This window comes from Phascolarctos cinereus, unplaced genomic scaffold (genome assembly GCF_003287225.1).
Source record: "Phascolarctos cinereus isolate Bilbo 61053 unplaced genomic scaffold, phaCin_HiC Scaffold_5;HRSCAF=322, whole genome shotgun sequence".
Lineage (NCBI taxonomy): Eukaryota > Metazoa > Chordata > Mammalia > Diprotodontia > Phascolarctidae > Phascolarctos > Phascolarctos cinereus.
Window position 1 is genome coordinate 453,045,171 of NW_027555958.1, and position 20,759 is coordinate 453,065,929.

Sequence of the window (20,759 nt, forward strand, 5' to 3'; positions counted from 1 at the left end):
CTTCTCCTGTCAGCCTTGGTATTCTGCTTTTGTCTCCACCTTCTGTCCTTGTGATGGGACGATGGAGCCATGAACTCCAGACCCATTTAAGGAGGGTCCCAGGTCATACGATTTCTTCATTTCTCTCCCAGTCGCCCCACTTTGGGACTTCTCTGACTTGACTGCCATCCCCTTTTTGGCTTTCTTTTGTCTCTTCCTGTTAGATTGGAAGCCCCTTGAGGGCAGGGCTGTCTTTGTTTTGTTTCTGTATCCCTACCGCTTATATGTGAGGCACTCATAACAGGTGTCTAATAAATGTTTACTGGCTGATGATAGCATTTATATAGCACCTACTATATGCCAGACACTGTGCTAAACACTTTATAGATATCATCTCATTTGAGGGCAGCTAGGTGATGCAGTGGATAGAGCTTGGGGCCTGGAGTCAGAAGTCTCATCTTCCCGAGATCAAATCCAGCTTTAGACACTAGCTGTATGACCCTGGGCAAGTCATCTAACCCTGTTTGCCTCAGTTTCCTCATCTGTACAATGAGCTGGAAAAGGAAAGGGCAAACCACTCCAATATCTTCACCAAGAAAACCCCAAATGGGGACATGAAGAGTTAGACACAACTGACGTGACTGGGAAACAGCAAACCTGAAGGCAGTAACCAAACTCGAACTATTTAAAGAGTGGTCACACGGACAGACTTGTTCAGTCTGGCCCTGGAGAGGAAAAACGATGAGAAATGGGAGGAATTTACAAAGCAGAAAATTCAGACTTGATGTCAGGAAAAAACTGAGCAAGAGAAGGCCCAAAGTGGAGCAGGCTCCCCTTTATTGGGGTAGGCTTTTCAGAGGCTTAGGGGATTCTTGGCAAGCTCCATGAGGGCAGGGCGCATTATACTTTCTGTGTCCCCAGGGCCTAGCACAGGGTAGGCCCTTAAATGCCCGATGGATTGGACTGTTCAGGGATCGGCTAGAGTCTGGGCTCCTTTCCAACTCTGTGTGGGGTGGAAATAGCAGTAACAGCAGTAGGCCTCTTCTTGGGTCACTCCAGGGTTTGCAGAGGACTTTGTGGGTGTCACTTTTTGGGTCCTCACAGCAGCCGCCCAAGCCGACAAGCTGTACCGGGCCATCTTGCCCATGTCAGAAACACAGGTCTGAGTGGGCTTGGAAATTTTAGCTGAAGCCAATGAACAAGTTCTTTTAGGTTTTCTCATTTTAATAACTTTTTAAAACAAAATTCCAATTAAGCATTTACTTTCTCTTGACCCACCCCACACTGAGGGGAAGAAAGACAGAAAAAATTCTGGTAACAAATATGCAGAGTCAAGCATCCACACATTTCCAAAAAATGTGTCTTATTCTGCATCTTGAATCCATCTTCTTTCCGTCAGGTGGGTAGCAGAGATTATCATCAGTCTTCAGGAATCAGGTTTGGCTACTGCACTGAGTTCCGAAGCCTTTCCTGGTTCTGTTCACTTCACTCTGCATCAGTTCATACAAGTTTTCTCAGATTCTCTGAACTATCCCTTTGGTCACTTGCTACTTGTACAATGGCATTCCATTACATCCATGTACCTTAATTTGTTCATTTCTTCTCCTAATTGATGGGCAACCCCATAGTTTCCAGTTCTTTGCTACCACAAAAAGAGTTACTGTTAATATTTAATACCTATAGGTTCTTTCCTTTTTCTCTAATCCCTGAGTTAAGGCCTAGTGGTGATGGTACAACCAGTTCAAAGGAATTACAGTTGAGTGATTTTCATGGGCAGTTGCAGATTGCTTTAGAGCAGTTATTGTATTCCTGATAGGTGTGAGGTGGAACCTGAGAAGTGCTTTAATTTGCATTTCTCTAATTACTAGTCATTTAAAGCATTTTTTTTCATATGGTTGTTTATAGCTTGGATTTCTTCCATTGAGCCTTTGTCTTTTCCATCATTATCTATTGAGGAATATCTCTTGGGCTTATACATCTAAATCAGTTCCTAATATAACTTGGAAATCAGAAATTTATCAGAGAAACTTCTGTATAGATTTATTCTCCACTCCTCTCCCCATTTAACTTAGCTTCTAATTTTAGCTGCATTGATTTTATTTAGGCAACTTTTTTTAAAAAAAAAATCAAAATTCTCCATTTAGTTCTGTGATCCTTCCTATAGATGTCTGAGAAGACATTTCTACCCTGTACTTCTAATTTGTTCATGTGGCCTTTTCTAGTCATTTGTCTATTTGAAACTAATGTTGCTATATGGTATGAGGTATTCATCTAAGACTAATTTGCCACACTGCTTTCTAGTTTTCACAGAAGTTTTTGCTGAATTGTCATTAACCTAATAGCTGGGGTTTTGTTTTTTTTTGGCTTTATTTAATATTAGGTTTATTTGCTTCTCTGTGTTATAAATATAATTCCACTAATCAGCCTGTTTTCTAATCGGAAGCAAATAAGTTTTAATCAATGCCTTGCAGTGTAATTTTTTTTGCTTATGAATTGCTCTCTGTATCTATCCTCCTTCTCCTTGTTCCCCTCTATTTTTAGTTAAGGTGAATGTATTTCTACACCAGCCTGTGTGTGTTTGACCCTCCTTTCACTGGTTCTGTTTAAAGTGAGGCTTAAGTGACCCTGTAGGACTGTGTTACTTGTTCCTTTTTTGTAGTCTACTTGTGACGTGAGCTATAACTATTCTCCTTCCTCCTTTTTTCCCTAGTGTATTCCTGAGAAAAATGATTATTTTCTTCTGTTAGTAACCAGTTTCACATATGGAACCCGTATATTCTTTTTCTGATTAATAACAAATTATTAGATTAGTTATTAGTAGAGTTCTTTCTCTTTTTACCTCCTTGTTCAAAGCCAAAACCCAGCCCTTGTGAAGGACAGGGCTGGCAAATGAAACATTCTCCTCAATCTTGGACAGCTTATTTCTGATTAAAGTGTAAAGAGAACCTAATTTAGGTGAATTCTGGCCCACTGTGTTCAATTTAAGTGATCTGGAGAGGAGTGGAGTCCCACACATAGGATCAAAGCCCCTCATTACCCAGAAACACTATCTCTCAGGCTTTTCATTCACACCATTTCCTGCTTTTAATTTTTTTAAAATCCAGTTTTATTTGAGGTTCCAAATTTTGACTGACATTCCCTAGTTTTCTTCACGAGGTGATTGGCTTATTTTTCCCATGTTCACTTTGCTCTCTGGTTCTAAGAGTTCTGAGCAGCCCTTCCTTCCTTATTTCAGACTTACTCAAATATGTCCAGCTTCTTTTTGGTCATGGATTTCAGGTAGTCCAATAATTGTTAAATTATCTTCCATTCACTTTTCCCCCAGGTGAGTTGTTTCAGATAGGATACATTTTAGCTGGTATTTTTTGTTTCAGTTTCTTGCTTAATAATTTTTTGTACTTTTGGAACCGAGCTGTTAATTTACCTTCCAAGCCTCTCCAGCATTCATTTCTTGTCCAATTCCTCTAGAGCCGTCACTTAATTTGTAGAATCATTTTTAACTAAAAAAAAAAATTCTCTCATGGTTTTTCAGGATTTTAGTTGATCTTGTGACCAAGCTGTATTTTATTTTATTTTGTTGAGGCTTTACTTGTACACGGAGGGATTCTCTTGTGGGTTGTCATGGGCATCCCTGTCTCTTTTTCTTACTCATCTTCCCAGCTTTATTTCCTAAATTAGGCCAAGTTCTATGAACGCCTGGAGGAAATGTCGGGGCCCTGTGTGTATTCCGTGCTGTCCTGCCTCAATGTTCTCTGGGTAATGAGTGCTTCGTTCTTCAAGGATCTCGGGGACAACCCAGGAGTCTTTCAACAGGGCCTGAGTTTGAAATCTGTTATGTACAATTTGGATTCAGTCAAAAGGCTGCACTTAAGGATCTGGAAGGCCACATGTGGCCTAAAGGCCGCAAGTTCCCCGAGTCTGGTCCGGAGAGTTGAAAACTACTACCCTCCTCCCTTTTTAATTGGTTGGTTTTTACCAGAAGCAATCACCAGCCACCTGAGGTCATGTCACACAGCCAGACTTCAGGGCGTTGTGGGAGCTGATGAGATGAGAATGTTTTGGTATAGGCTGGTGAGTGCCAATGTTAAATCAGGTTTTAAACACCTGACTGGTAACAATGTTCTCACTCCACAGGAATGTTAGAAAAAAGCAAAATATTTAATGTAAAATTTTAAATACATGATAAAACTATTTCCATTCAGTATGAAAATGTCCTCCTTGCTCAAAAAAAAGAACTAATTTAGAAATAACAATCTGTGATAAGTTAGGTGTTTCTCCTGGCTTCCTCATCACTCTTCCTTCAGCGCGTAGAGGACATCATCCCGGCTCACATTCAGGCGCACTCGCAGTAACAGATCATTTCTACTGGCTTCTACCAGCAGAAGGCGGCAGGAGCCCAGGCGGGAGCACACAGCCATTGTCTCGGACACCGTGGGGTGCGGCAGACCCTCGATTCTGCACAAAGCCAAGTGCTGGCGGTAGACCTAGAAGGAGGCAAGGGAAGCCCAGGTGAGCTGTCAGCGCTGCTGGAGGTTTCTTGGTCTGTGGCTGCGCACGGGAGACCCACCGACGCCACCATCCGGAATCCCCTAAGTGTTTGGCTGGGGGCCCACCCTCACTCCATCCCAGAAGCCAAACCCGCCTGCTGAAGTGTTGCTTCTTCGAGGCCTGACCGATGGAATTCTGCCAGGATGGCTCTCAGGAAACCCTGCTCCAGGATGGAGGCATTCCTAAAGGAAGAAAGAGATGCCGATGCCCTCACCACAAAGCCTAGAGCCCCAACTCCACTTGTGAAGGACATTTCAAATCCAGCTGCTCAAACATGCCGAGGCTTTCTGACGTGGCTAAGGTTCTGCAAACCCTTACTCAGGCCCCTACCAGCTCTGTGATCCTGGGCAGGTCACTTTACCTGCCTACCTCAGATTCCTCAACTGTAAAATGGGGATGATAATAACAGCACCTATCTCCCTCCCACGGTTTAACATGTATTAAGTGCTTGGCACAGTGCCCCACACGTAGCAGGTGTGTGAGGAATGAAGAAAATGCTTGTTCCCTTCACCAGGACGGCACAGAGCCGCCAGGTCTGGAGCCTGAGGACCCGGGCCATTCTGAAAAGGGAAGGTTCCTTGGTCAAGGCCCATCGGGGCTGAGTCTCCTGCCTGATTCAGAAAAGCTCAGCGGGGGTGGGGATTGGGGGATGGACGTGAGGACTTGGGGAAGGAAGGGGGGGCCAGCAGCATCTGCAGGGTGTGTGGGCCAGGGCATTTAGGGTTAGTGGCCTCCATTACAGAGTGATCTGGCCGTCTGTTTGTCCTCTGCCCAACGAGGCAGTGGCATGAGGTGGTTTGTAAGGCTCCCTTTAGAGGAGGAGGAGGAGGAGGAGGTCAAATCAGTGGCCAGTGCAGGATCATGGGCTCTCCCTTCCCCAGGATCCAGGTGGCCCTTCTCTCTGGAACCTCAGGGCTGGGCCGTGGGGGGTGGGGTCAGAGATCAGACTCACCGGATGGCCATTATGTAAGAGGATGAAAACATTTCTTCCGCAGCTTCCAGGACATGGGCCACCTTGACCGGGCCTGAGGAATCTGGCTTCTGACCGGAGAACTCACAGATCTCTGTGGCTCGCCTGCAGATGTCCAGGCAGCGCCGGGCATCACCAGACAGGGCCGCCACCTAGAAGCCAGAGCACACTGTCAGGCATCCTGAAAACCAAGGAGACTCTGGATTTGGCTGTGTAAGTACTGAGGCCACTGGAGATGTTTCATGCCTTCATTCCACAGCGGGCAGACAGGGCTGCTTCTTAATAAAAATCTCTGGCAGAGGACTTTTCTCACGAGTTTGACACTGGGCCCTGTCTGGGCAACCTGGGGAAGGTTCAGAAGCCTCCCTTACCCAGTGTGGTCCCGCAGAGGTTAGACTGTCTTCCAGACCTCCCTCTTGGGTATATATTTCTGTATCTGAGAGGAGACTAGACTGTTCTGCCCAGTCGTGACTAACTCTCCAAAGACTTCCAATCCGGAGCTCTTATGAACATGTTCTCATTCCTGCATGGCAGGGAGAGACCCCTTGTGGCCTACATCTGGGAGATGAGCGGCCGGGGCTTAAGGGGCAGGCCCCGGAGGCCACACATCTGCAGGAGCACATTCTGTTCTGCCCGTTTTAGAATGGACTGTGCCAAACTGGAGGGTATCTGGAGGAAGGCGAGGGAGAGGGGCACTACCCATGAGGAGGGGTCCGAGGAGCTGGGGACGTCTAGCTTGGAAGGGGAAAGGGGGAGAAATACCGAGAATTGTCCAAGAAGGATCAGGCTTATTTCTTCTTACTTTATATAGCAAAACACTACAGATGAGGCAGAAAACTAGCTCTCGGCTCCATGGAAAGGAAAAGCTAAGTTCAGTGAGCGCTGTCCCAGATCACAGTGGGTCATCAGGGGTGCTGGAGGCTGGGATGAAGCTTTGGGCAGAGCTTGGCCCAGATGACCGTGAAGGTCCCTCAGGGCCTCGCGTGCAGCAGATGCTTATAATAAACACTTGGAAAATGCTGACCTTCCTGGACACCAGTTGGATGGCATCGTCTTCGAAGGCCTTCACCCCTTCCAGGCGGGACACGATGATCTCCTGCAGCTGCTTATAGGTGTAAGGCTGGAAGGACATCCTGGTGAGGCCCTGAGAACCCCCAAGGATAGATGCTCAGAGCTGCAGCTCCAGGGGGAAGCCCCGCCCCAGGTCCCCCCTTCCCCAGCCCCGCCATCGTCCTCACCAGGCGGCTGGCCACTCTGCCCATCATCATCCTCTCGGGCAGGTCCATGGTGTTGGCGATGGCCAGGACGACGAGCTGGCTGCCGCCATGAGTAGGCCAGTCAAACAGGTTGTATAGCACGTCCTGTTTCGGGGTCCACAGGAGGTCGAGCTGTCAGGGACGGGGTGCCAAGGAGACGTGTCAGTGCCGTTCCCTCGCAGACACTGACTTCAGGCGCTGGGCCAGGCACTTGAGCCCCCCTCCCAGCTCTGTGGCCAAGAGCGCGGCCTGGCCCCTCCTTACCTCATCCATCAGCAGCACCGTGGTCTCCTGGCCAGGGGCAGGCTGGCTGAAGTGCCTCTGCAGCAGCTCTGCAGCATGGCTGGTGGTGGCCTTCTGACCTGTCAGCTTCTAGATTGGGAAAATAAGCAGCCGCTGAGCCCCGACTGCCCCTGGTGCCCCTGCCTGGGCCGGCCGAGCTAAGGGCAGGAGCTCGGCTCTCCCTCATTCTGGGTTTAATCTCACTAGATTAAACGGGGGTGCTGCAATCGCAGGCCACAGACCCCCTCCCTCAGGGTAGAGGGACGACAGCAGCGACTCCTAGGAGGAAGTGTCGCTGCAGGAAAACCAGCAGCCTCCCCGGCTCTCCTGGAACCACAGCTGGGCTCCAGGCCACCTGTCCAGGCCGCTTTCACATGGTTCTCCTTCAGCCTGCCTTCTGGCCAGATAATGTCCCATCCCTAGTCTTGCCTGACGACCTCCTGTTTCCTCAAGTCTGTCTCTCCCTTCAGGCCCAGTCCAGGTCTCCCTAGCCCCAATCACCCCAAAGTCCTGTCTCCCTCTTCAGGCTGCTCAGGGCACTGTCCCCTGATGCCATACTCATCCCCAGCGCTCTGCACACGCTCAGTGCGGCTATCCGTGGCCCCAGTCCGTGCCCTGGCCCCGCCCAGTCTAGGGGCGTCCAGCTCACCTGCAGGATCTGCACGTAGGCCTGATGGGGCTCTGTCAGCTTCATGCCGTTGACCTCGACGTACTGGAAGGGGGGCAGCTCCTCTGCCTGGGCGGCCTGCTGCAGGGAACGCACCGCCTCATGCACGACGGCTGTCTTCCCTGTGCCAGGGACCCCAGAGATGTACATGCACCTAGAGCAGGAAGAAGAGCAGCTGGCGGGGCTCCGTGCCAGCTCCGACATGGACTCAAGGGATGTGGAGGGAGAGGGGGAGACGAGCTGACCAGGGCACTGCCCTTAGCCTGTCCTTGCAGACAATCAACTGCTTATAACAGTTAAGTCTTTAACAAATACTGGTTTTATTTACTATTTCTGAATCTTTATTCATGAATCTTCTGTCTACTTACCACATAAAAACAATTGGTGATTTTGGCACTCAAGGCCCCCCTAATCTGCATCCAATCTATGCTTGTGACCCTGTTCTGGCCAGACTAGACAACCCTCCACAACTGTCCTGTATCTTGCATGGCTCGGAGTGCCCCGTCCTTCACCGCTCGGCCTTTCTGGTCGCCCCTCCGAGATCCTCTTCCTGCAGCCTCCTCCTGCCCCATGGCTGTCAGGCCCCTGCCCACACAGGTGGTGTTGCAACCCCCCTCACTGGAGTGCTTGGAGGTTTCCCAGAGCTTCCCCACTACCACCCTGTGAGACAGGAATACATGCCCAGCCACGGGGTGCCTCCTTTACTTCTCTGGAGAAGAGCCCGACAGACCCACTGGCCACAAGCTTCACGAGAAAAGAACTGCGTCTTGTTCCACGCTTGTGGCCATGAGGCCCGTGACTGGAGCAGATGCTCCACACATGATAGATGCAGAGGCCCGAGGGCTCAGACCCTCAGCATTTCTCTGGCCACCGTTTGCTCTCAGCTCTCAGGACTCAGCATGGACCTCTCCCTCGGCCTCCCCACACCTCACACGCCCAGGGTAACTCACCCTCCCGTCCGGTCAAGAAGTTTGCTTTCCACAAAACTGTAGACATCTTGGAACTCCTGCTCCCTGCACGGCAGAGACTCGGGCACAAAAGAGACATGCAGCCTAGAAGGGGAAGCAGAAGGGCGAGGAAGGACATTAGAACGTGACAAACGGCCGGCCGAATCACTCTGTAATGGAGGCCATTAACCCTAAATGCCCTAGCCCACACACCCTGGAGATGCTTCTGCCCCTGGGCCTAGCCCTTCTGGCCTCCCTCTCCTTCCCCACATCCTCATGTCCATCTGACTCTCTCGGTCTACACCATCCCCCAATCCTCACCCCCGCTGAGCTTTTCTGGATCAGGCAGGAGATGGCCCTTGACCAGGGAACCTTCCCTTTTCAGAATGGTGGCCCATTCCCTTCACTGCATCCCACAGTACACAAATCAATGGTCAGAGCTTTGACTTATTTCTGTCTTGTGAAAATTAAGCCAAACATTTCCTGCCTGAAAGAGGGCACGGGGTCACTCACCTCATCCGGGCCTCTTCAAGTGTGTTTGTGGGTTTCTGGGCAGCCTGTCTGCGCCTGCGGATCTGGGGGGGCCTGAGCTCAGACTGTAAGAAAGGGGGATGGTCTGATGGAGACTGTAGCCAAGGCACTTGACCAATGGTGTGCCCCATCTCTATAGACCAGGAAGAGCGGCGGTGTTTCCACCGACTTCTCCCCAGGCCAACAGGAAACGTCAAGGACGCTCCTTCCCATGCTGCATCTGTTAGCCCATCTTTCATTTGCCCTGTCCACTCCCTGCCTTAACACCTGTCCGTGGGGGGGTTGTCTGGCCAGGGATGAACTCCGTGAAGGGCTGCTCATACAGCGCCACATCTACCCTTCATCCAACAAGCCTGGGAATGCACACTCGGGCCAGGCCCAGTGCCCCACACAGGGGAAACAAAGTCACAAACGAAGCCACCTCTTTTCTCAAGGAACTTCAAGTGAAGCACCCATGGGCTGGATCCCCATACCCAGAAGTCTTCAGTAAGGAGAGCTAAGAGCCAGCACTTCTGCCCTAGGGTTTGCAAGGCAGTTTATGACACTGTCACCTCATCTGACTCTGCAATGACCCTGTGGATCAGGGGCTGTTCTTATCATCCCGATTTCATGGATAAGCAAACTGAGGCTGAATGAGGTAAGGGGCCCACCGGGGTCTCATGGCTCATCAGTCCAATGCTCTCAGTACTCCACTACCCTGCTGCCCCAGAGGGGTCCGGACGACCACTCTAGAGGGATGTAAGAGGACTTACAACTCTGGGGCCACCCTCGAGCAGCCTTATGTTGCAGGGCACAGGACAGACCCCCGTGATCTATTATCATCCTGCAACAGGAACCCAGAGCTGCTGGTTCAGTCTGGTACAGGGACTAAAGAGGCATCAGTTGGCCAGTCAACCAGCCAGCAGTCATTAAGCATCACCATGTGCCATGGACTCTGTTAAGCCCTCAGGAAAGGCAAAAACAAGGCACAGGCTTTCCTACTTAGAGGGACCTTACAGATCAATCCCCTAAGGCCTCTTCAATCACTCCTCTTTTCATTCTTTCTAATTTTTAATCTGTCGTTATCCACTGGCTCCTTCTCAGTGGCCCACAAGCCATCTCATATCCCTACTACCCTTTTTTTTTTTTTGGGTGAGGCAGTCGGGGTTAGGTGACTTGTCCAGCATCATATAGCTAGTGTCAAGTATCTGAGGCCGAATTTGAATTCAGGTCCTCCTAACTCCAGTGCCGGTGCTTTATCCACGCCGCTATCCTTAAAAAAAACCTTCTCTACACCTCATCACCCCACAAGCTATTGGCCTCCATCTTTTTTTTTTTTAAGGCAATTGGGGTTAAGTGACTTGCCCAGGGTCACACAGCTAGTAAGTGTCAAGTATTTGGTCTGAGTCCAGATTTGAACTCAGGTCCTCCTGACTTCAGGGCCATACCCTATCCACTGCACCACCTAGCTGCCCCTATAGTGGCCTCTATCTCATCCTCCTCTCTTCCTTTTTCAGCCATCCCCACACAGCTGTCTACACCTGCTGCCTCCTGTCCCCTCCCTCTCATTCAACCCTCTGCCATCTGGCTCCTGGCCAGACCAAGTCGCTGGCCATCTCTAGTTGCCAGTCAGAAGGCCTCTCCTCAGTCTCTGCCCTTCTTGGCCTCTCCTCTTCTCCAGGACCACTCATCTTACTGGGTTGTGGTGGTACAGATCCTGACCAAGAGGAGGACCTCTTCCTACCAAACTGCTCTTTTTCATTCTCTTTCACCACATTTGGGGGTGTCCCCCAAGGCGCTCTCTCTCCTCTTTCTAGGTGATCTCACCAGCTCCCCCTGTGACAACTGTTCTGTGCTTCAGCCCCTTTAGAGGGATAACTGAGGCCACTGCCACATTCCTGGAGGCTGGCTCTGTCAGTCCTCACAGCCTGCCCCACCAGAAAATGGACCTGGAAGAACCTTACTGTTTTTTGGGGGGTCTTGGAAGGAGTCTTAGAACGTGTCTTGGAAGGGGTCTTGGAAGGAGTCTTGGAAGGAGTCTTAGAACGTGTCTTGGAAGGAGTCTTAGAACGTGGCTTAGAAGGGGTGGTCCGTATGGAAGACTTTCTGGCAGAGTGCTGGGCAATGACCGCAGCTCTCCGCCTTCTCTGGCGGTGTCGGGGTGTGGCCGTCTCTTCTTTCTCAATGCTGCTGCAGTCAGAGCCAGAGCTTTCTTCTCCTGGTGAGTACTCATCTTCGCCTTCTGAGTCACATCTCTTGCTACCTAAACTTCTAGGGAGGGGAGGAGGGCATGTTCATCTCTCACAGTCAGCATTCAAAGGCCAAACGAGGCCGCAAGAGCCTGGACTCCCCGAGGACAAGGACGAGCTGCTTGCCCCCCCCCTCCACCTCAGGATCTCAATGGACTTTCTAGACTGACGGGGAGTGGGGCTGGGTGGAAAGACAGCAGCATTTTCCCTGCACAGGTGAATCGTTACCTTAAAGTCTTCTTGGTCTTTCTCACAGACCTGAGCGGCTGCGTCCTGCGGCTCTGTGGGCTCTCACCCTGGTCCTCCTCTGAATCTGTCCTTCCGGCCACCCTGTAAGAAAGCCCAGAGACCTCACTGGACGCTGCCTGGGAAGAAGGGGAGCTCATGCACCCAAGCCCAGCAGCCTGGAGGAGGCAAACCTCCTAAGAAGCTGCTGTGGCGCCTGCCTTCCTAATAAGGACATGACTTTCCCCCCTGCTCCATGCGCTGGGCTCAGGTCAAATGCAGAGGTGACAGGTGCCCCAGAGCTTCAGTGACCGGCACTGAGCAGCAGGAAGGGGACCAGACTCGCAGTCTGAACACCCAAGCTTCAGTCCAGCCGCTGGTACTTCAGAGCTGTGTATGTCCAAGTGCCCTGAGCCTTGATTTCCTCATCATAAAATGGGACTATCATGTATACTGCCTAATTCACTGGGTTCACTCAGAGCTAGAAGGGATCTGAGATCTTGTGGGCCACCCTCCTTACCCATTTTACAGAGGAGGAAACTGAGAGCAGGTATAATTAAATGGCTGGCCAATGGACATGATGGGCCGGGGGCAGGCCACTGCTCTGACTCCTGCCTGAGTCTGCTGCCGTGCCCAAATCCCAGGGCTATGAAGCAATGATAATGACTCGTCATCTTGGATAAGATGCACCTTGCCCAGAGCAAGCGGTTCGCTTTAAGTGACGGTCCCAGGCAGTTTCTCTAGACCATAATACAACATCTGCTAGAATGAGACATGCCAGAGAAGGGCAGTTTGACAGTGCAGCTTCTAGAGATGAGCTTAGACCTTGCACTGGGAACCCAAAGTGTGTGACCTGGCTTATCGACACTGCGGTAAGAGGGAGGGTGATGCACTAGCCCCCAATGCCATGTGAGAGCTAAGTGAGAGCCATGCAGGACCGGCGGTGCCCGGACTAAGAGGCACCATCACGTGTGTTCCCGTGTCGCTGCTGTGAGCACACACGCCTGTCCTCACTCACCTGGGCTGGCTGAGCTTGGGCCTTAGTGTCATGGAAGGGCTGGTCTCCACAACCGCTTCGAAAGGAGCGAGTCTCATCTTACTAAACCTGGCTTCTCTCTGAGCTGCAGTAAGGGCTTGAGTACTGGCACTGGCCCGAGCTCTCTTACAAGGTGAAGGGGTCTCAGGCAAGGCCACCCTCCGTTTAGTAGGTCCTGAAGAGTTACAGGGACTGTTGGCAGGTGTGGGCTGGGCCAGCTTGAGCTTGGTGTGGGGAGATCTGCAGGGCGTCCTCTGGGGACCTGGCAGAGATCAGTCAGATGGGACAAAGGAGAGATTCAGGTTGGCATGACAGGCGAATCGTTCGCTATGAAGAACCACTGACCACAGCTCTACTACAAACCAGAGCACCGGCACCTCTCATGGCTCTGCTTGGGTTCACCTGGCCCAGGCCTAGCAGCAGAGACAACATGTCCTGCCGTCGCTGGCTCTGGGCAATCAGAACAGAAAGGGCTGAGCCTCAATTGCTCAGTTCCATTTTAGGCAGAAAACTGGACAGGAATCCCTTTACTTGATGCTGTCGCCAACTGTCCTCACCTTGTTCTCAAGCTTGAACTCTTTCTGATAGGAAGATTATTAGTACTAGCAAAGACCAACAATTCACTGGAGAAAATACACAGGAGACAATGGCCTGAGATGTCTACACCCAATGGGGCAAGAATGGTGGACGTCTTGGCAAAATGTCCAAGGGGAACATACCAGGCAAAAGGGGTGTGGGGGGAGCAGAGAAGTGCCATGTATGAAGAACATCTTATCAGCGGGAATAAGTCTAAAGACTAAAGTGGTGGACCTGGGGAGGCGCAGAGGAACACTGTATGTCGAGAAACATTGGTGTCAGGATCAATGGAGGTATGCTACAGACCACCTGGGCAGAAAAAGGAGAAAGATGATGACCAGTTCAGGAAGTAGAGCTCACCCTGAGGCCTTGGCACAGAGAGAGCCCTGATATCCTGAGGGGGACTGAACTATTAAACGCCCACTAGGGCTCTCCTGGCCAAGGGACAAAAACAAAACAAAAACAGAACAGCTGACAGCTTTTGGACTTGCCTCAATGACACCTCCACTCTTCAAAAGGGAGAGGAAGTGATGAGGGGAGCTGTTCAGGACCAGAAGCTGACCGGCAGGGAAGTATCATGGACCCTTGGAGGGAAGTGAGCAGGCCATCGGAAGCTTGTGCTAAAGGCCTGTCAGAGATGGGACAATGATAATGGACAGCATTGTAAGGAGACATAAGGGCAGCATCTATGTATTCTCAACGACTTCAGGTCAGTAGGCTGATTTGTACCCTGGCACACTGAAAACTTGGTAGAGACAGCTGCTAAGCGGTTATCAGTGGTCACTGAAAAAGAGGATGACAGATGGGCCTCAAAACTTGAAAGAAGTCTGTTTCAAAAGAGTGAAGAAGAGGGTAGAACCATCAAACTCTTACATAACCTGGCGACAAAGTCCAGAGCTCAACCTGGATTCCTCATGAAATTCTAGAGATGATTATTAAAGGGATGCTCAGCACTGAGAAAGGGAAGGGCCAAGCCCAAAGAGCCAGAAGAAGTATGTCTGGGGGAGTGGGGTGGCACAGTGGATGGAGCTGAATCCGGACCTCAATTAGAATCCTGCCTCAGACACTTGTCTGCCTTAGTTTCCTCCTCTGGAAAATGGGGATAATCACAGCACCTACCTTAGGGTTGCTGTGAGGTTTATAAAGTGCTTAGCCCTGTGCCTAGCACATAGTAGGTGCTATATATATTCAGACTTACTTCCCAGATCCAGCCGCTTTCTGGCCCGGGGAGGGGTGGAGGAACGGGAGGTTCGGCTAGCGCGTATCTCCTGGGAGGGACAGGACTTGGAAATGGAATGCCGGGACTCTATGCGTCCAATGCCCCGCTCAGCAGTGTTCCTGGGCCTGGCCCCCACCACCCTGGGAGAGGCGTTGCGCCAGGGGCTCATCTCATGTGACTTCCTCATCTCAGCAAGCAGCTTTGGGGCCAGCGGTCGAAAGCTCTTGTTGTCCCAGGAGAGTTTGACATAGAATGTCTGTTCATCTTTCTGCCCCTTCGGTACTGCCTCCTCTGGGGCCAGAGCCACCACCTGCATTTGATAGTATGAATTAGGAGGAAAAGACAAAAAAGGGCAGAGAACCAACATGCCACATCTCACTGACAAGGACGCTCTTTCTTCCCAAAGTCATCGTCACCAAAGCTTATGTCCACAATCTGAGGGTGAAAGTAAAGGCTTAAGGCAGTAAGACCAGGAGAAACATACATGTGGATTGACGCCGTGACCTGAAAGGACACACACGAATGACTGCCCTGGGCAAGTCCCCGAACCTCCCAAGGACCCAAGTTTCAAGGCTGATTCCACTCGTCTCACAGCCTCACAAATGCATCCTTTGTCCCAGCCTGGCAATGGCTTCCTTACTCTTGGGTGCCCCATCTCAGCATTTACTGTCCCCCTACCTGGAATTCTTTCCCTTTCCCCTCTACAGAGCCAAATCATCTCTACAACGAGCGGTTGGTTGGATGACCTCCAAATTTTCTTCTCGTTTTCCATCTCTGAGCCCACTGGACCACCTGGGATGCTAGGAGCAGCACGGTCAGCTCAGCCCGCTCAGGCCCTGGGAGCTCAGGGTAGCACACGGCACATGCCTTTAACTAACACTCCCCTCCACACCTCACACCCCTTCTCTTGGCAAAGCCAAGCTCACGTGATGATATCCAATGACTCCACCATTTTTCACATTTCCCAGAAGGCCCAAGTGAGGATGGGAGGGACGTGACAACAGTGGTTCAACTTCCCCGGCACACTAGGGAAGCAGAGATGGAAGCTGGGGACCACTCACCTGAACTGGGCCGAGGATGCTTTCGACTCTAATGTCCCTTGGAGGGTCATCGTACCAGAAGATCTCCTGTTTGGCAGCCTCTCGGCCAAGCAGCTTGCGCTTGCCAACGGGGATCTCGCTCAAGCGAATGAACCACTGGACCACGGCGTGTGAGTTAGGCTCAGACTCTACCGAGACTGGGCAGGAAGAGAAGAGAAACACAAGCACCCTTGTGGTGCTGGCACCGATGGCCGGCAGAGCCAGCATCCCCTAGGGGAGCCGCTCTTCCTTTTAATAACAAGCTAGCACGTCTACAGTCAGAAAGCCTCGTCTGAGCCCCTGCCACTTATTTCTTGAGGGCTGCTGTATAAATCACGAAACCTCTCCAACTTCAAGAGAGCTGCACTCTATCAGAGGCTCTTAGCTTGGGGCCCACGTGTTTCAAAAGCATATTTTAATAACTTTATTTTAGGTGCTTAAGAAGGTGATTCTGAGAGAGGGTTCATTGGCTTCACCAGTCTGCCTGTCTGGGCAGGGTGACCTCCACAGGTCTATAACCAACTCATGTGTGACAACCACAGGTGCCCAGATGCTTAAAGAAGCCATGCAAATGACTAGAAGTCCAAGGTCAGAAACGAATGAGGCCAGTCTTCAAAGAAGTCAAGAGAGCCTCAAAACAAATATTTTAAGAAGCTGGCCCCACCCAGAACAAATGGACACACCTTCCCCACCAATGCTGCTTGCTGCTCACTACCTTGGGGTCCTCCCAAACCTCATGCAGGTGTTGAGTGGCCACCCCTCCCCAAAAGCCCCACTGCCATGTCCACTCTCCAAGATGCCCCAGACCCCCAGGTCCCCTAGGATGGAGCCTGCCCACACTCTCCCATTTAAAACTGTTTCCTGCATCAGCAGTTCTTCTTGTTGGGGCCCAAGCTTTCCCTGGACCAACCCTCGGTACCCCGTCTCTCCCTTCAGCCCTCTATCCTGTGTGTCCTTCTGTGTCCCCCCGTGGGAGCTGCTCCCCCACCCCTCGACTTTACCCTGCACCATCTCCTGTCCAGCTTTCCTCACCTCCTCCTCAAGGAAGGGGCCTTTCCCATCCTGGTTCCACCACACGTTGACTGAGGTTGATGGTCATTTAACAGTTCCCTTAATCAGCTTTCTGTCTCTTACTTGCCTCATTCTAGTCCCACCCACTGGCTGAGAAGGTAAGAGGGACACAGCTGGCCTTTATCCCCTCTTCCCCTTCCTCTTTTCTAGGACTAGAGCTGTGCATATGTTTGAGTTTACTCACCCAGCCCTTAGCTTTTTTCCTCAGTCTAGACACAGATAGCAACATCTCCCCATTTTACACATGAGGAAACAGAGTACAATGTTAAATGATTCGCCTCATGTCACAGAGTTACTGTCAGAGACAGGATTTGGATTCAGGGCTTTCTGACTCCAGTTCAGCCCACTATGTACTACTGAACTAGCTGATTAGAAATAAACATCTTAAAAGCAAACTACCTGTTTTCCCTTTTTACCGTTCTCCCTTTTCAATAACGAGCTATCTTATAATCAAAACCATTTCAATCAACTTATTGAATTGCAGACCATGAGAGCTGGAAAAAGGGCAGTTTGGTGGCTCAGTGCATGGAGTGATGGGCTTGGGATCAGGAATACTCATCTCATCTTCCTGAGTTAAAATCTGCCCTCAGACACTCACTAGCCGTGTCACCCTAAGCAAGTCACTTAACCCTGTTTGCTTCAGTTTCCTATAAAATGGGCTGGAGAAGGAAATGGCAAACCACTCCAGTATCTCTGTCAAGAAAACCCCAGATGGGGTCACGAAAGAAGAAGAGCTGGAAACGGTTTCATAAATTATTTAGCCCAATCCTTTCATTTCACATACAGAGAAAAGTACTTTTCCATCCTATAAGGCATTAGATTTATATAATTGGTAACCTCTTTATTTCCTCTTTCCTTTCCAACCCATCCCCTTTTCTTTCTTTTTTTTTTGGGGGGGGCAATTGGGGTTAAGTTACTTGCCCAGGGTCACACAGCTAGTAAGCGTCAAGTGTTTGGACATCCCCTTTTCTTGATTCTGAGCCCACGGCTGCCGGTGGTCTTCCCCCCCTCACCTCTCTCTTTTTTTTTAATTTTAATTTTTTTTTTTAATTTTAGGCAATTGGGGTTAAGTGACTTGCCCAGGGTCACACTGCTAGTAAGTGTCAAGTGTTTGGTCTGAGGCTGCATTTGAACTCAGGTCCTCCTGACTTCAGGGCCGGTGCTCTATCCACTGCACCACCTAGCTTCCCCAAAGGACTTTACAGATTTTTTTTTTTTTGGTCTAGGCAATGAGATTAAGTGACTTGCCCAAGGTCACACAGCTAGTAAGTGTTAAGTATCTGAGGCCACATTTGAACTCAGGTCCTCCTGACTCCAGGGCTGGTGCTCTATCCACTGCACCATCTAGCTGCCTGGCCACCTCTCAAGGACTGAGATACCAAGTCTCAGAAATCATCGCCTCCCTTTATAACCCTTCCTCCTAGACCAGGGAGTTGGGGGCTCAGCCCCTCCCAGCAGCAAGGGCCCTAGCCTGGAGTTAAGGACAGAGCCTTGTCCCTGCCCTGCATTGCCCAGGGGAACTCACCATCCCTGGAGAGCTTGATCAGCTTGGCGATATATGGATTGTCATCGTCATGTCCCTCAACTAACACAAAGTCCCCTAGATTGATTTGGACTTTGATGTTGCTGCTTGGAGATGTCACACAGATACTTCTGCAAAGCAACCACAGGGATAAATTGGCCCAGAGTACAGGAAAAACAAGTCACCAAGATGCTCGGGCCAGATAAGGGAAGATGCTAGTCAAGCCCGATAGATCTATCCCCCGCCCAACAAACCTTCTCCAAAAGGGAAAAAGACTCATGGGGCTGTGTGCCCAGGGTGAAGAGGGGAGGAGCAGAGGTGGACTGGGGGCCACCTGGGCTTGGGCTAAGACCCTCCCTTCCTGGCTAGGAATAAAGGACTCAGCAACGTACCAGGAATAAGGCCTCCCCTGCCTGGAGAGGCAAACGGAGGCAAGGATGGCATACATCCACCCACTCCCAGTCGTGTTACAAAAAAGTATGCTCCAAATAGATACAAGTCTTTCTTTTAAAAGACAGGCACTGAGAATCTTCTTCCTTCACATGCCAGCTTAAGCCTTACCTTTTGTAAGCAGATCAGGGAAGACCCTCCCTGAGATGACCCCCAGTGAATCCTGTCTATAACATCATTGTTTGCATGTTGCCTCCCCCACTGTACTGAGCTCCTTGAGGGCATGGATTGTCCTTGGCCTTTCCTTGTATCCCCAGTGCCTGGCACAAAGTAGGCGTTTCATAAATGCTTGTTGACTTGATTACAACTTTGGGATCTGATTAGTAAAAAAAACCCTTGAACTTATTTTTCTCAACCAGTGGAAACCCCTGGTCCCATAGAGGCTGTGCCCTAAACACTGTTAGATGCTTCCCCAAAATCATGATGGCAGGAAAGCCCCACCTCAAGGGTTGGGCGCTAATTTGCAGACTGATGGCTTGGGAACCATCTTGATCTCTGACCTCCAAGGGCCCTGCAGAATCTACTTACTTGTAGAGATTGTGGTGAAGTTTCCTGTCATAGAATTCACAGTCAAGCCATGAATAACTTCGTTTGGCCTTAAGCCTTGTGAAGTAGTGCTTCTTCATGGCTTTTGATCCTGAGTGGGGAGTGAAGGAGAACAAAGCAGGATATAAGATTGAAAGCATGTCCTGGACAGGTCCTGTGATTGCAGCGGCGTGGGGAAGGCATTTCTCCCCACCATGGACGCCAGCAAGTTTGAGTGACTTGCTAGGGGTCCCACATTGGGCCAGAAGCTGGATTTCCATGCCGTGGCCTAGACTTTTTAGAGGTTTAGCCAGAAGGAAACTGTCAGCCTTAACACAATGAACTTGATGCCAGGCCTTGCAGGGATCCCTTCCAGTGTCTCCCCATCTGGGTGCTAGTTTCAAAGGCGTCCTTTCTTGTAAAGTGAGGGCTGGGCTTCCTGCTTCCCAAAAGGTAGTTACTTGGTGGACAGCTGGCCAAAAAGAGCCGCCTCTTTTCCAGGCCACCCCGAGTTCACTGGCTTTCTGACCTCGTGGCACCAGCTCTACAAACTGGGTTTTGGATGAATTGGGGGAGAAATAGTAGATTTATCCTCAGCAGGGGGAGGAAAGTCTTCCAGACTTTGCAAAATCAAATTGAACCAGGCCCTCCCCCCACGGGGCAGAGGAGACCTCCGGAGGGGCTGATTTGTAAGGAGCCTAGGGAGGAGAGAGGCCTCAGAAGCACACAGCAGGCGCTTCATGGATGCTTGCTGAATTCAATGAGTTAATTTGCAGGGCAAACCGAGACCACAGAGCAGCATTTCACAGGTCAAAGGGTAAAGGGCCGAATTTCTCCCCGGGCCTAGGAATGTTTCTGATAAAGACGGACCAAATGCCCTAGGGGATGGAGGTGGAGTTCTGTGGGCTACAGGACTTTTAGGCCCTGGGAAGGACCCAGGGCCACGTCCTCCTTTGACAGATGGGGAGACTGAGGCCCAGGGGAGGTCGGCTCCTCTCTGCAGAGGAGGAAACGCCTTCAATGACCCCCCCCAGCCCCTCCCAAGGGTGGATCCCAGAACTGGCCTTCCAGAGCCTCTGGTGTTTCCGATAAGGAACCCAGCCCCTCCCCCACACCAGGGCACTGGGGCACTAAGGAAGAGGGTGGGGGTAAATTACTCCCCCCCCAAAGTAGGCGGGGTCTGGACCCTAGAATGGGATAGGACAGTAGGTCCCCTTCCCTCAGTTTCCCCCCTCCGTAAAATGAGATCCCTGGACACCCCGCCCCCAGTTCAGGACGCTCCAGACCTAGTATCTCCTTCTTTGCCCCGTGCCTCAGTTTCCCCGTATTTAGCAGAAGGGGGCCGGCCTCCAGACCCCCCTCCCCCACCCTTCCAGGCCCAGCCCGCTTTGGGGCTAGGACTGCCTCCCCGAGCCTCAGTTTCCCCGTGTGGAAAGGAGGGGGGTCGCCTCCAGGCCCCCCTCCCGCCCGGCCCTCCGAGCTCACCCCCTCGCTTCTTCCGCGGCCCCGCGTGCGCGCTGCTCGCCCTCCTCGCCACCCGCAGCGCTAGAAAGAAGCTTGAAATAAAAAAAATTCGCGCCAAGCCGAACGTGGCCCCGCCCCTCGCGTCACGTAAGGCCCCGCCCCTTTCTCCTCCCCCCTACGTCCG

At 51.0% G+C, this 20,759-nt stretch overlaps 1 protein-coding gene across 1 annotated transcript; it reads right to left on the minus strand.

Annotated features, from left to right (window-relative positions):
• Positions 1–4,116: 4,116 nt before the first annotated feature.
• Positions 4,117–20,695, minus strand: ORC1 (origin recognition complex subunit 1). Its single transcript, XM_020987776.2, has 17 exons — positions 20,597–20,695; positions 19,115–19,223; positions 18,140–18,267; positions 15,526–15,701; positions 14,444–14,774; positions 12,652–12,931; positions 11,637–11,738; positions 11,124–11,430; positions 9,163–9,245; positions 8,653–8,754; positions 7,685–7,856; positions 7,018–7,125; positions 6,736–6,885; positions 6,522–6,641; positions 5,480–5,649; positions 4,622–4,709; positions 4,117–4,463 (listed from the first exon to the last, which is right to left on the minus strand). The coding sequence occupies exons 2-17, from the start codon at positions 19,210–19,212 to the stop codon at positions 4,269–4,271; spliced, it is 2,610 nt and encodes an 869-aa protein (XP_020843435.1). The 5' UTR covers positions 19,213–19,223; positions 20,597–20,695; the 3' UTR covers positions 4,117–4,268.
• Positions 20,696–20,759: the final 64 nt, after the last annotated feature.